General features: G+C 38.4%; 1 protein-coding gene across 1 annotated transcript in view; it reads right to left on the bottom strand.

Moving 5' to 3' along the window:
• ROR1 (receptor tyrosine kinase like orphan receptor 1) overlaps positions 1–16,920 on the bottom strand; it is a 1,703,739-nt gene that overhangs the window by 56,466 nt on the left and 1,630,353 nt on the right. The window contains exon 7 of the mRNA XM_044085558.1: positions 1,143–1,388. Coding sequence (XP_043941493.1) covers positions 1,143–1,388 — 246 coding nt within the window. The remainder of the gene's footprint in view (positions 1–1,142; positions 1,389–16,920) is intronic.

Below are 16,920 nucleotides of genomic sequence, written 5' to 3'. Positions count from 1 at the left end.
CCTCTTACCTGATCTTACTACTTAGCCCACCCAACACCAGACCCTTTGAAACTGTATAGCCCTACCAGACCACTCTAACCCTAAAAATCTTGCAAAGTTCCTACCCCAAGTCCTCGCTCCCTAAATCTAAAATTTGACTCTCCCGTCCTAACCCTAAAGTCTCTGATCACTCTCGAGACCTAAAATTCTAACCTCTCCTTCCTAAGCTGACGCTCCACGATCACTCACTAAACCTAAAGTCTTCTCCCACTCCCTAAACCTAAAACTCTGTTGATGTGCTCTAACCCCAAAACTCCCTTCCTGCTCTCTAATATTAAAAGTCCCTTCCTGCTCCCTAAATGTAAAACTCCTCTCCTGTTCCCTGACCCTCAAGCTCCACTCCCATACCTTAAACCTAAACCCCCTTCCTGATTGCTGCTCTGATCTCCACTCCTACTTACTCCTACTTTCTCCAAAATGCTGACCTCACTCGAACTTGAATGTGTTTGGATAAGGTGTAGCAACTCCTTACCCAAACTCACATTCGAGTTTGTGCACAAGCAGCACCCTTTATGAGTTACAAGGCACTTGATTCCATTTATTAGCCTGAATGCAACCATGAAGACTTAAAAAGTGAAAACATCATGGACATTCAGAAGCCATGTAGCTGAAACACTTTATGTCCTTAAGGGGTCATTTGAATATGTTATGGGCCTCCATTACAGGAATTTAAGGTATTGCACAGTGAAAACTTTAGCTTGGCTAGGTTATTCTTGCAGTTTATATCTATCTATATCTATCAATATCTATATTTATCAACATGTATATGTATGTATGTATGTATATATATATATATATATATATATATATATATATATATATATATATATATATAAATTTCTTTATTCACCATTTCTCAAAAATATGAATTCCCTTATTGAAAGCTATGAAAATTGCACTGTGTGCTCCGTTTAGAAATTTTCATCTTTGTCAGTATTTTTGTAGCCTTACATAATCAGTACAATTACAGAACAGAAAGGAATATGTTCTATACAATGATGCATTGGGTTTGAGGACTGTACATTTATGTTTTTATTACAGTCCATCTGACAAGCAGAATGCGTTATAAAATACCATGAAATATAGACAATGTTAATATTTACCACAGGCAATGATTTCACAAAGTTCCATCTTCACATTTTCATCCAGTGTAAAGCACCATGGAGCCTGCTTGAAGTTCCCAGGGTTCCTGCAATATGAATGTCCTCCATTCAGCTCTGGATATCTGAGCGCGGTATATGAATGCGTATGTGGATGTTGTGAATTCCATGGCTGGCACTGCCTTCCTGATTTAGTCGCACTTACAGTTCCACGATAATCTACCCCTGTCCCATTGTAGCATTTGTGATCTGAAAGGGAGGCACATGTAAATTTAACTGTAAATAAGTAAAAATGTTTAGATAAGTATTATAAACAGTTTAGAAGATATTGTTGTACAGATACTACAACCATAGCCTATGAACAATATAATATAAAACAACATCATGAGACAATCGTAAACTGAATTATATAAATGTAGTTATTTAAACATTAGAAAGATAAGTAAATAAACATGAAGTAGCAGTAGCCCACAATGTGATGCTACAGTTCCTTTGTATCTATAGTCACTCATTTTACAAATTAGTGTGTCTTATTCAGATTAATTTCTATGTTGGAATAAGGGTATGATAAACAAGTCTTTCAAGTTTCTCTGAGAAGTAAATTTACTTTGTAAAAAATTATACACGTTTGTGTGTGTAGTCAAAGAGAGGTATGCTGTTTATTATTAGTGTTCTCTGTGTAGGAAATACTGCTGTATGTTTTTGATAAAAATATTCTACTCACATTATTTGCTGTTAAAAATACTGTATTGGAAAATATAATTGCTTTTCTCATTAGGATGCATTTTTCAACTACAGTACAAGTGTTGGTTCTATGTTTAACCATTGAATAACATTTCCATTGAACAGCGGAACTTCTAACCCTAACCATCGAATGTTCATTTGGCAAAAGTTCATTTCAGCGAATGGGAAAGTAACTAGTTGGCCAACACTTCCCCTTCTGCCCTTTTCCCCACTGTATGTACAGTTTTGGAGTTGGTGTATATAGTTGGGGGTTGTGGGGGGGGGGCTAAACCCCCCACCTGGGTAGATTTGAAATATTGTGCTGTGTGAGGCTGGGAAGTGTTGGCTAACTAGTTACTTTCCCTGGCAAAAAAATGAACATTTGCTGAATGAAAGTTTGATGGTTAGGGTTCAATGTTTAGCAATTTGATGGAAATGTTATTTGATGGTTAAACATAGACCCCAAGTGTTGATGTGGTATAAACAAAGATGTGGCAGTACAAATAATACCTCAGATCAGTGGTCCCTAGCTGGTCAAAAAATACTTAAATACTTGAAAACAGCATAGTAGACAGAAATGTACTAACAACTAGTAACACATGTCCTATGAACATACAAGTCAGATAACACTGATTGTACTACCAGGGGAATGAATTGAATAGAATAATTATAGTTATAGCTTTTACAGAACGAACCAGTACCCACTTCTCTTATTACCTGTCTCTATGTCATTACAGCAGATACAACCATGCAAACAGGTTGTAGGAGTAGTACACAGAAATGTCTCAGAGGGAACAGTTCTACATGATATTTTCTGAACACCAATAGTTACAAAAGATATAAAATGCAAGGTGTTTTCCTAAAGTGATTTCTAAAATTTCAGGATACTGTAAACAACCAGTTGTGTAGAGAAAATTAAACATTCTACAATGACTCCACATAGCACTTAACATATGAGGATCTAAACATTTTTGACATTTTCTTGTTCATTCCATCATTTAAGTGGGATTCAGCTAGAGCATTTAATGAGCTCTCAGCCTCAAGAGTTAGATAAAGAAGCTCACTGCCACTATGATGAAATCTCTGGATTAAACTACTGTCTGCAGAAACAGAATTACCGAATTAGAATTATCTGTATATTCTCTTAACTAATGCATCTGCCTATGTTCCTATTCACTGATAAAAAAATATTAAAAAAAATGCTTAATCATGTGTGTTATAGCAGAAGGCATTAAGCCACAACAGCATTTATACTCTAAAGTAGGGAATATGTCTAACATGGTAACATAGTTGGCCATGTTTGTAAAAAGGAAGCAAATGTAAAGCAAATTTAATGACTCGCTTAAAGCTGTACTGTAACATTTATTGCCAAGAAAAAATAACATTCTTTTAACTACTTACTTTTATATCCATCTTGATGAAACTTGGAGAAAAATTAGATGCAATAGTATTATAAGTGAATTTCAGTCTTATTACCATGATAATGTTTCTTTTGCTAATGTGGTAATATGCATTTAGCAAACAGTATAATGAAACATGAGTTTAAAAGATGACTGTAATACTTAATGGGTTCATACAATGCTGCAAAGTTATTAACCCTAGTTAATCTGAGTGATGACATCAGTGGATTACAAAAACAATGACAATTAATAGTTGTCTGGCTTAACCAATATCTCCATTTCTCAGTATACTGAATATGCTGCAGACTCAAAGGCACCAAGAACTCACTTCTTTCACAAAACGTTTATCTTGCATCTCTACCACTATCTCATTAACTTCAATGGTTTTGAAGTCAGTCACTTCAACCTAAGCATAAAGGCTGCTATCAACAATGAGCCACAGAATCAGAGAAAACATATATGTGTGTGTGTGTGTGTGTGTGTGTGTGTGTGTGTGTGTGTGTGTGTGTGTGTGCGTGTGTGTGTGTGTGTGTGTGTGTGTGTGTGCATGCGCGCATGCATCTATGATATAGATAGTATTCTGATATTTCTGATAAAACGGTACTTCCTGAACTCCACTGATTTGCATGACGTACTCAAAAATAGCCCTCTTCCCTCAAGATAAACTCTCTTAATATAGTGCCTGACTCACAATATGTACTGTTTTTGTTGTCATCCTTTAAAGTCAATCCATTTTATTTCCTTGTAAAGATAACTCCAAATTCTATTGTAGTATTAGTACTATTGACATGGTCTTAGCAAAAAAGTCCACAAAAGAGCTTTATGCCCATATAGATAAATATATAGAATAGGCTTCTCTCTCCATTCAAAAATATACATTAAAATTAAGAACAAGGTACCCTTGCGACCCACTGACAGAAACAGACTCTATAACTAAAGAAAAAACGAATTAATATTCACAGTAGAACCAAGGGCCATCAGGTCAGGGAGAATATCAGAAATATGATCAGAAAATTAAAAGTCAATATTAATAGTACTAAAGCAGAGTGTAAACTAAAGCAAGCTTTGGTAGCCAAGGACAACTACAAGCACTTTTTTAGCTAAGGTAGAAAATTAAGAAACAGCACTCATAGCAGCAATGAAGCCATACAAAATGACTCTACCTACTCATAACCAGTGGACATTGCCAATATTCAGGAAGATAAATTTAGTGCTAATTTTAACTGGGAAACAACTATCCACATTCCTCCTATCCATAAATCATCAATCCCCCTTTCATTTCCAAAAAGCATATACTGAAAGCCTTGTCAAGGATCAAAACACTTCCTCTGTGAGACCTGAAAATATACCGGCCTGTTTGATAACAATACCAAACATATCCTAGCAGAGCCACTCCATAAACCTTTCAACCTGAGCCGAGTGACTGGTCCAGTCATGGAAGTGTATTGCATAGCCAGTCATGGAGGTGTAGAGAGTGGTCAGTTATGAATGTGTAGTGTGTAGTGTAAGGTGTAGTCAGTCATGGATATGTAATGTGTAGCCAGTCATGGATGAGTAATGTGCAGCCAGTCATGGATGTGTAGTGCATAGCTAATCATGAAGGTGTAGCACATTGTCAGTCATGGACGTATAGTGTGTAGCCAGTCAGTGAAGTGTAGTGCATAGCCAGTTGTACAGGTGTAGTGAATAGCCAGTCATGGAGGTGTAATGCATAGCCATTCATGGAGGTGTAGTGCATTGTCAGTCATAGTGTGCAGTGCATAGCCAGTCACGAAGGAGGTGTAGCATGTAGTCAGTCATGGATGTATTGTGCATAGCCAATCACATAAGTGTAGCATGTAGTCAGTTGTGGATTTGTAGTATGTAGTCAGTAATGGAGGTGTAGTATATAGTCAGTCATCGAGGTGTAGCACATAGTCAGTTGTGGATGTATATTGTGTAGCCAGTCATGGAGGTGTACCACATAGTCAGTCGTGGATGTGTAGTGCATAGTCAGTAATGGAGGTATAGTATATAGTCAGTCATGGATGTGTAATGTGTAGCCAGTCATGGATTTGTAATGTGTAACCAGTCATGGATGTGTAGTGCATAATTAATCATGAAGGTGTAGCACATAGCCAGTCATGGACATATAGCGTGTAGCCAGTCAGGGAAGTGTAGTGCATAGCCAGTTGTACAGGTGTAGTGAGTAGTCAGTCATGGAGGTGTAGTGCATAGCCATTCATGGAGGTTTAGTGCGTAGTCAGTCGTGGATGTGTAGTGCATAGTCAGTAATGGAGGTATAGTATATAGTCAGTCATGGATGTGTAATGTGTAACCAGTCATGGATGTGTAGTACATAGTCAGTCATGGATGTGTAGTGCATAACTAATCATGAAGGTGTAGCACATAGCCAGTCATGGACATATAGCGTGTAGCCAGTCAGGGAAGTGTAGTGCATAGCCAGTTGTACAGGTGTAGTGAGTAGTCAGTCATGGAGGTGTAGTGCATAGCCATTCATGGAGGTTTAGTGCATAGTCAGTCATAGTGTGCAGTGCATAACCAGTCATGGAGGTGTAGCATGTAGCCAGTCGTGGATGTGTAGTGCGTAGCCTTTCATGGAGATGTAGAGCATAGCTAATCATGCAGCTGTAGTGCATAGTTAGTCATAGATGTGTAGTGCATAGTCAGTAATGCAGGTTTAGTGTTTAGCAGTGCTGATATTGCTCCATTATGGTGGTCCCACAAGAGACCAGAAAATTACAGACCCATCAGCTTGACAACTCTCATTTACAATGCTAGCATATTATAATGTACATGATAAACTGTGACATAAAATGTTTTATTAGATTAAACCTATAGCAGTTTGACTTTACCAATTGAAGATCCTGTCTAATAAATCTGGTAAACTTCTTCAAAAGGGTAATACAAGCTATGGGCAACGGCCAATCTATCCACAGAGCATACTGTGGTTTGCCAAGGCCTTTGACATCATCCATACATTTAATAAACTACATACATAACAAACTGACCCTATAAAGTAAGGTAGATAGCCAAATGGTGAAAAGACAGAACCCAAATGAAGTGGCAGGTGCATCAAAAACTAGGAAAGTGACCACTGGCATTCTGTAGGGCTCAGTGATAGGACTCCTTTTACTCTGCAATTACTTTTCTGACTTCCAGACTAATAACTAAGATCTTTGGCTAACTAGGCCTGCCAATGACTGTAAGCTGGGAGTCATTATAAAGTCCTCCTCTGGCGTCCAGGGACTTCAACAGTAAGTTACTCAAGTAAATACCTCATATACTGAAAACAGCTTATATTAAATGCTAAAAGGTGCAACATTGTCACAGTGGTAGACTGACCCTACCCAACCACAGTCTGCATACAGCAGAGATCATACCCTGCTTGAAAACAACAGTGTAGTAGGACACATCAGAATAATTTCTTCTCATTTGACTACAATGTAAAAACAGTGGGCAAAGAAATGCCAGCTTTGGGATGTACCTCACTAGAAATACAAGAAATAAGCCACATGCTTCTAACCAAGAAAATAGTGCTGCTAAAAACTTTGAACTAGCAGAAATACTTGAGGCTCTGTTCCTTTATTCAGTATCTTACAGTTTCCTGCGAGGGATATATGCCTCACTTTCTATGCTATAGAAACTTATTTGTCCTAGATCAGTTTTACCTTTCCAAATCAAACAGTTCAACTAATATTAGGACAAGGGACATACAAATGCATCAGCAGATAAATAAAACAAGGTGGAGAGACAGGTTCATTACTCAGTGCCTTACTCGTCTCTGGAATAAACTCTCATTGCTCATCAAGCAGTGTGATACACTATCTTCTTTGAAATGGGACCTTGATAATTGGATTGGTATTCATAAATTCATTGAATGGTTGACTGGGTTAGCCCTCCTTCAGATGGGAGGTTCAGTTGAGTAGGGGAGATGGCAAGGTGAAATGGATGCAAGACTTAAATAAGACTTAAATAGTCCCATGATTCCTTTAAATAGTGACTGCCCCACCTAATAATGTTACTTTTGGAAGATACACTGTAGATGACTATGGAGACTTAGCCATCAAAAAGTGTCACTTTTTATGATGGTATGACCATGTTGTTATTTATAACAAATTGAATTATTCTGTATTTATTTATTTTACAATTTGTTTAGTGAGATGGACTTACTAGGTAGACAAGCTGTCCCTTTTCAGCAGAGGCCCTAGGAAAAAAGCTCCACATAAACAAAACAAAAAACAAAAAAATAAAAAATAAAAACTACAGCAAAATGTAGCTACTACAATTAAGAAAAACAAACATTAGTACACTTCAAGATAATATAAAGTAGTTACAGCTGGAATTAAATACGATTTTGACATAGTAATGGAAACAGTCAACAGAAGAAATGTAATAAAATGCATTTGAGGGCATGAAAAAATAAACAGATTATTTATGCCTTACAGATATTTACAATTTATTACACAGCTTTATGGTTAAAATTCTGTGTAAGGTGTGAAGGTTAGACAATATGCATATGCGATTGTTTGAAGTACATAAAGCAGTAAATGAGGCAGCGATTATGCCAGGAGGAATATGAGAGCCATTTAGCCCCTAGAGAGGATATATAGAGAATAGAGAGAGAGGCAGCACTTAGGTTATTCGGGAATGGTGCATGAGCATAGCAAAATATTTTTAAGTAATTTACTGTTTTCTAATGTTCTAAGAAAAAGACGTAAGGAATTCCATGCTTTAGAGAGAAAAGAGGAATATAAGGTTTTTCCAGCAATATTATTTGATTTAGTTACAGATAACATTTTGGCAGTAGAGTTTTATTTACTTATTTATTTTATTTTATTTTACATTTGTTGACGGGGCTAGTCCAACTGGATATATGTCCATTTTCAGTAGAGGCCCGGGGAGAAAAGCTCCAAGCATAGGCAGTGACATAACATACAATTAAATGCAGTAGTAACATGATTTGCAGGACATTATTTAGATTGTATATAAAAAAAACTTATACAGGGTTATACATAAAAACTTATACAGAGTCCTTTAGTAAGGCTTAGGCTATGATCTAATACAGAAAACAAACATAATATAAAAGTATTACATTTTTTTTTCCTGGTTTACAGATGTACAAACTTATGTTTACATCTAGTGTAGATGAGGGCTAGCACTTTTAGAGTAAGTAAGCTCTTAGAGTTCTAGGAAGGAAACCTTGTTAAATACTATTTAGAGGTTAGCTTACTGGTTAACACTGGTAGGCGTCAGACTGACAGAACAGAGAAGTATAGGGCGAGCAGGATGGGGAATGAGATATTAGTCAGGGTTAGAGCAGGGACATAGCCAGTGCGTTTTAAGATATTCTTTAAGGTATTTTTTGAAAAATGGTGTGGAAGAAAGAGATGAGAGTTCATTTGGAAGCTGGTTCCAGGTTTTGCCCACTGTGTTAGTGAATAGTGAGTCCCCAGCCTTGTTGTTCGATTTAATAGTGGAAACTAGGAGCTTATTAGCCGAGCGTAGTGCTGCAGGATTTTTGTAAGGGAAAATCAGGGTGGTAAAGGATCTTTTGGGTGATAGTAAGTTGTTGACAAAGTAGTTGGTTCTGCAGTTCTAACTATCCTAGTTGTTTGAGGTTGTGGCAGTGGTGTGTTCTAAATGGGGCACCAATGGCAAATATGGCAATGTTGTTATAGCTGGTTGCTAGTTTGCTAAGGTTATTTTTAGCTAGATTGGTATAAATGGCAGAGGCATAGAACAGGGTAGAGAAAAGGTGGGTCTGGGCAATAATGGATCTAGCTAATGGCGTAAGGAAGGGTTTGATTCTATAAAGGGAACCTAGTTTTTTGTTGACAGATTTTATAGTAGTATTAATATGATCATCATAGCTGAGATTGTGGTCTATTGCAATTCCTATGAGTCGGGTTGAAGTGTCTGGAGATATGCTAGTTCCATTGTTAGAGATTACTGTGAAGTGAATTTGTGGTGACTTTTGGGTAGGAGCAAAAAGCAGTAATTTTGTTTTTTTGGGGTTTAGGAGGAGGCAATGTTGCATGAACCAATTTTCAACATTAAATACTGTTTGTGTGAGGGTCTGGAGTGACATTATGGACTTAGCAGAACATGTTAAAGTAGAGTCATCTGCATATTGTATGCAAGTGGCTTGAGGAATTTTGGCATTTAGATCATTAATAAAAATAGAAAAGAGAAGAGGGCCTAAAATAGAGCCTTGAGATACTCCAATGTTAACAGGGAGGGGTGTAGATAGATTGTTATTCCAGCACACTGCTTGCTGTCTGTTTTCTAAATAGGATTTAAACCAATTGCAGGTCATTTATGAATATCTTGAAAAGCAATGGTGATGTCTGAGGGACTCCCACAGTTATTGAGAGAAAGGGAGAGCTGTTGGTTTGTTACTTTTACTGCTTGGTGTCTGTTTGAGAGGTAGATATTAAACCAGGATATTGAGAGTTTATGAAAGCCTGGAGAAGACAGCTTGAATAGTATTTCTTGGTTCACACTGAGTCAAAGGCTTTGAACAGGTCAACAAACAGAAGTGGCAAGGTTGTTTATGTTTCTGTTTTGGCGTACTGTGGTAACAAAAATTAGTAGGGCAGTGGAGGTACTGTGATGTTGGTGGAAACCATTCTGTGTTGGGGAAAGTAGTGAGGTGTTAGTAATGTAGGCAAGTACTGGAGACTGAATACTTTTCAAGTATTTTAGACAGGGGAGAAAGGTTTCAATGTTTTAGGTAGTTTTCTGATAGCAGAGTTTGGGACAGGTTGAAATCTGAGATCTTGTAAGTATGATGTGGGGTCTGGTAGTATATCACTAATTGTTGAGGACTGTGGGCTTATAAAAGAGTCACAGAATTTACAAACTGTGAGTTAATTTGGTTAATAATGGAGTTTCCTGCTGCAACTGTTGCTTGTGGCTTAATTTTTTTTAAGAAACATTTTATTAATTTAACATATTCACAATATATAGACAGAAAGGAAAAAATAAAACATCACATACCATTATACAATGTCACGGATATACTGAATCATCAAGTAATCTTATACAATTAATGCATTAAGAGTGGTGGCATTTCAGTAGCAACATTTCAAGGCTATCCCAGCCACTAAAAATCTTAGTATGATTTATAGATCTTATTCTTATTCTGATTCTTTTTGTGGATCCAAGAAAACAGTCAAGTCCAAACAGGCTGTACAAACTTTTATTACATAAAAACAGGTAAAATGGTGATAAAACTGTGAGCGCTTTCGGGATAACCCTTCATCAGACAGTGAAACAGCATTCATGAAGTCTATTTAAATACATTTAAAAAAACAACCACCAACCATCTCACTGCCCTCCTTTTCCTAAGGGCTGGTCTTAAAGGTATACATTTTATCACCATTTTACCTGTTTTTATGGAATAAAGGTTTGCACAGCCTGTTTGGACTTGACTGTTTTCTTGGATTTACACTTTTTTTTTGGCAAGCAAGTCCTTAAGGAGAGGAAGAGAGAATTTTTTGTGGATCAATTTTTAAGGACATAAAATAACAAAGTATATTTGTTTAGTTATTCAGTGGTAAGACAACATAAAGTTTCCTGTGATATATGCAATCATGATTACTTTAGTCAACAGAGATGTTTACTTCTCTAAGTAAACTGTATAAAATGTACTAAAATATAAATGATATTGCAAATGCAAAATGATATGCTGAACACCGAGCAATGATTTATGATGGAAATAAAAACAAGTAGCAAGTCACATACAAGTTTCATGTTTAGCTGTGTAAATAATCCATTTGTCTGGATTTTAGAAGCATTAATGAAGTCAATAAACATGCACTAATGATATTAACCCAATAATATAATTGACTGCCCTGTAGATAAACAGTTTAGAAGCGCTACATCCTCTTAATCCCATAGAACAGCTAAAACAGCTTTAGCTGGCTGTTAAATTGCTTATAATACATAAACACTCAAACAGCTTGGTGCAGGGAAGTGAACTGTTACAGAAGCACATCATTTGCATGTGTAAAAGTGAAGTATTGCTGACAAGAAGCACAATTACATGCAACTGCTGAACATATTTCATAAGCTTTATTCTTTTCCAAAGTGCTAAACATCACATCATGGTACATTTTTTACATATCTGATCTACACTGTAATCTCCAGTTATAAATCCATGGTTATATGAAAATATTAATTATTGTAATGTTTTATACTTTGAAAATTACTGTTATTATATGTACCTCACTTCATCCCTCTGCATCTAGAGTATTTGTGCACCAAAATATATATTATCCTAGAAAACACATAAGGGGTGGGGGTGTAAGTCAGTTGACAGAGATGATAACCTACATAATTTCTGACATATCCTCCCTCTCTCTCTTTTGTTTTTTTTATTTTTTATGACATCTGAAAATTGTTTCAGACTGGCAAAGGCCAAAACCCTACAATGATCAGAGACACAGATTTTTCAAATCCCAAACTTCGTCTACCTGAGCATTGAAAAAACACAGGATCTTCACCGAATGTGGCATTTTAGGCTAGCACACATTCACCATAACCCATTTGCTACTTATAATATTAACTTACTTTTTTTCACTGTTCTGGACCTAGAAATGTTTTAATTTTACTATATAGATGCACTAGAAAATTATTATGAAATCACAGTAATGATCAGAAATGTCATTTCAGAATCACAGTTATAATTTCCAAATTTCATGTCATGAAAACAGAATTTAGTTTTTTTTGAAAGCTATAAATCAGTGTCCCTTACGATAACATTTGGTCTGACATGAAAGTGCAATACCTCCTCTCCCCAGGAAAAGTAAACTGGCCTAGTGGGACTTAGCCAGTCAATAAAGAATAAATAAAATAAAATGAATAAATAAATAAACATCAATTTTATCATTTAGTTCAGAATGACTTGTAGTAGGAAGAAATGGACGTACAAAACTCCCACTCACCACAATCTGGAATAGTGACAATTTCTTATTAAATCTTTACTCTCTAGTATAAATTGTGGAAACTATTATTGAGATGTGATATGGAATGAACTAGTGACATATCAAAAGCACATTAGTTGAGAGGACTGTTTTGCTCAGAATACTTTAACATGGCAGTGCAGTACATAGGGTTAAGGCCAAACACTGCTAGTAAGCTTCTTCTTGTAGTACTGAGTATGATTCCCTCACACTCACTGTAATTTTGAGCAAGTTGCTAAACTAGCAGTGTGATATCATCATTTCTTTACACAAAGGTACTTGAGCTTAATGTACACAATAGATAATGAATAAGGATGAGTTTGTTATAATGGTTAAGATCTTCACCTAATAATGGGCAGAAGGTACAGGGTTTGATTCTGACCTCAGGTTATCGGCTAGGCTTGTAATAGTCTGCAGATGGATGGCCTAGTATTTAGCTATGAGTTATGAACCTATGAATAAAAAATAAAGTAAAATAAACCCTCTTACCATAATGAAACTGAGAAATTAAAGATTCTGCCATTATACTCAAGACAGCAATAGTTTCTACCAGGTCTATTCATTCTATGATAATTAAAATCAGAAGAATTCAAGAATTAAGATTTGGAGTAGGATGTCAGATGGAGAAGAGGCAAGGGAAGGCTACCTTCTGCTAAGTTGTTTAACATGAAGGCCATGCTGCCCTATGTTAACAGCAAATATTAAAATGTATGATAATATAACTAAATCTAGCAAGAACAAAAGTTGAGGGACAGGTGCCAAGATCACTACAGAATGCATACAGTAACAGTAGACATCGTACCGTGCTGCGTTACCTGGGTAGCGTCCATCTACAAGGTTGTTACCACAACTGGCATCATGTACCCTTCAATGCACGTTCTCCAGAGACCTGCTGTGAGGTATAGTCATGCATGCACTTGGTCTGCTTTTATCATGAAAAGAAGAGAAGATTTAAATCGGGTGTCAGTAAAAGCTTGCCTTGGGGTTTGACAGGAGACCTCATCCTCATCTCTGACCAGCAAATGTTGGTATGGGGCAAGGGAGGAGAAGAGCTAGGAGAAAAGTCCTAGGACATTAGAGTCTGAACAGACCTATCCTCAAAGGAGATGCATACTTCACGAGCCTTTAACCTTATATACTGTGCCCTTTCAGATCCAGTGTGGAAGATAATGACTTCTGTAATTTTCCCTAAGATTTCACACATTTTATTGGGGTATGGGGAGAAATCTTTTCTTTGCATCTCTGTTAGATTATGACCACTCCTCCTGACATGATTAAAAGGCATTCTCCTATTAACCTGGTGCACTTGGGCATTCTGAGGCAGTGTAGCAACTGCCTCATGTACACAGACAACCCTCTCCCCTTACCTCCCAACATTCAGACTTGTAAGAGCTGCACTTGTATCACCAAATTGGACGCTACACACTCCCCAGCCAAGACTGGACTAGTTGGTAAAGAGGAGAAGGTCAACACCTGCACCACACCACATGGAACACATAGCCCTCCAGAACACCCACCATCACATCTCTCAAATACACTCAAATAAAAACACAAACCACACAACCACCTTCATGGAGGCTCTCAATAGAAATTTACCCAAACAGTAGAGACCTCCAAGACAGAAATGCCGTAGATCACCACAGGACAGCACAGACCACAAGACACATAGCTCACCTCCACAGTCTACCCCTCAACCTAAGCCCCTAAGGCTAAACACCTTGCCCAATGCACTAAACATAGGTTACTCAATAGTGAGGCACACAGATGTCCCATTCACTAGGTTGAATAAGGAGAAGGTAACAGTCAGCTGTCTGTCAGATGCCAGAATCCAACACATAACACATGCACTCAGGTCACTCCACAACAAGTACAAGTATGACTCTGTCATTGTCCATGTGGGTGTGAATGACCTGAGATGCATCTCCCTGGACTACATGAAAAGAAACATGGTGGAGCTCTCGGATTATGTGGCCCAGGCAGATATGACCCTAGCCCTGAGAAGTAGCCTATCATCACCCAGAATGATACCGCAGTACAAACAAAAAATGATTGACTTCAACAACTGGCTATATTTCTGGTGTCATTCCAAGGGGATCCAGTAACTGTCTGCTTGGGACGACATGATTGACAAACCTTGATGCTTTGCCAGAGATGGCCTGCATCTGTCACCCCTGGGTTTCTGAGTACTGGCTAAGGCTTTTGCCAACCCTACACTGCCTTTTTTTAGGCGGTGTTCCAAGGACCAAATTACCACCATAACAGCTATAAATAAATGCAATCTGAGGGTCATGCTGCTCAGCGCTAGAAGTCTAAATCTCAAGATGCACTCGCTGAAAGCACTCCTCAAAATGGAGAACATCGACATTTGTGCTGTAACAGAGACCTGGTTTAAAGAGGCAGAAAGCACCACTGTGCTAACAGGCTATAACTCATACAACACCTTTCAGCCCCGAAACATGGACTGTAGCTCCAAAGGTGGTGGTGTCTCCATATTCATAAAGGATATGCACACCTCCAGACTAGTAGCGCAGCATAAAGCATCTGAGATACTTCAGGTACAACTAATATTGGGAAAGATGGTGATCCAGGTCATATCCTGCTATAGGTCTCCAACCATGTCTCTAGACTCTCACTCCATGTTCCTTAGCACCCTGGAATCTATTAAGGTCCAGCCCAACACTCTCATACTAGGAGACTTCAACTATCCCTCCATCAACTGGAGGAACTACTCAAGCACCAATACACTGGCCTAACGCTTCTTGGAATTCATCAATTCTAATGCCCTGGACCAGCTCATTCTTACTCCCACTAGAGGAAGCAACATCCTTGACCTAGTTATTACTAACATGGGTGACCGTTGCTCTACACCAGTAGTCAATCCCTCCCTGGTCAGATCTGACCATAAACTAATCACCATGGAAATCCACATCTCACCCACACACCCCACAAAGGTAACCACCTTGAAAAACTTCTCCAAAGCTGACTCTGAGCTCCTAAAAACAGAGGTAACTTACATCACAGCACCCATGCCAATGGAAAATAGCTGCATGACTGCTGAAGCATACATCAATGCACTGTATGAACATGTACATAAATGCATGAAACTAGCTATACCCAACAGAACCAAGATGCTCTCCTCCAAAAAAAGGAAGCCAATCTGGTGGTCGTCTGCCATTAATAAACTCTACAACAGAAGGAAGAAACTATTGCAGAAAAGGTGAAGTCCCAAGACTGGAAAAACTACTTAATTAGCCTCAACAAAAAGTTGAGATCCCTCATCAAATCCTCCAAAGCCGGCTATGAAGGCAGAATTGTGGCAAACACTAAAAACAGTCACAAAGCCTTTTATAGTTATATCAAGAACCTCCATGGCAATACCCAGATTTGCTCTGAGTTACTGCACAATGGTACCTCCTATACTGAGCCAACAGATATTGCCAACATACTGGCTGACAGATTCAGTGCCAACTTTACCCCTCTCTCCCCCAAAAGAGCCAATCACAATACCAAAAGAATGCCAGGCACTCAGCATTACTGCAGCACCGGTTAAAGCTGCATTGTCCAAGGCCAAGAATACAGCTTTTATGGGACCCAATAATATTCCTGGCTGTGTTCTACATGAACTACAAAGTGAACTGGCACCACATCTGTGTGCCCTGTTCAGTCACAGGCTCACCTCAGGCTTTGTCCCTACCTTATGGCACGTTGCTACAGTCATCCCTCTCCATAAAGGGGGAGCAAATACAGACCCAGGGAATTATTGCCCCATTAGCCTGATGAGTTTGATATGTAAAGCTATGGAGAGCATCATCATGGACCTGATTAACAAAGATATAGGAAATCTCCAAACTCTAGACCCCATGCAATTTGGCTTTGTGAAAGCGAGATCATGCCTGCTCAACCTGGTTTAATTCTTTGAGTCAGTCACCAGGGCTTTGAATGAAGGTAAGGCAGTGCATACAGCATACCTCGATCTGGCCAAGGCCTTTGATACCATTCCTCACTCAGAAATTAATGATAAACATACCAAACTAGGCATCAACCCCTATATCACTAGGTGGGTTGCAAATTGGCTCACAGATAGAAAACACAGTGTGAAAGTAGTAGACCACAAGTCAGACTGCTGAACTGTCATGAGTGGAGTCCCACAGGGATCGGTCCTGGGTCCTCTCCTGTTCGGCATCTACTTCTCAGAAGTTCAGGCAGATGACTGCAAGCTGGGCATCTTTATTAACTCCCCAAGTGATGCAGACATCCTACAGAAAGGCCTCACTGAGATCAATGACTGTTGTCGAAACCATGGCCTTAAGCTTAATGACAAAAAATGTGTCATCATCCCCTTTGGTAAAAACTCAGTTCCCACTAATTACCACAATGATGGGAGCCCACTGAACACTGAAGTGTTATAAGAGATCTGGGGACGCAGGTTGACAGCAACCTCTCCTTCGACTATCACATTGCCACTGTGGTCGGAAAGTCCTTCTATGTGGCACATCTCATTACCAAGGAGTTTGCATCCAGGAAGAAAGAGGTAATCATCACTCTCTACTCATCCCTCATTAGACCAATCATTGAGTATATTGCCCCATTTGGCATGTACCTCACTAGACACCTGCAACAGGTTGAGAGGCCACAGAAGTACCTCACGAAGAGGATCCTAGACATTAAACATATGTCCTACATGGACAG

This window comes from Protopterus annectens, chromosome 10.part0 (genome assembly GCF_019279795.1).
Source record: "Protopterus annectens isolate FY-2018-M chromosome 10.part0, PAN1.0, whole genome shotgun sequence".
In the NCBI taxonomy this organism is placed as follows: Eukaryota; Metazoa; Chordata; order Ceratodontiformes; family Protopteridae; genus Protopterus; species Protopterus annectens.
The sequence above is the reverse complement of the archived record's forward strand: the minus strand, read 5'-3'. Positions and strand labels throughout refer to the sequence as shown.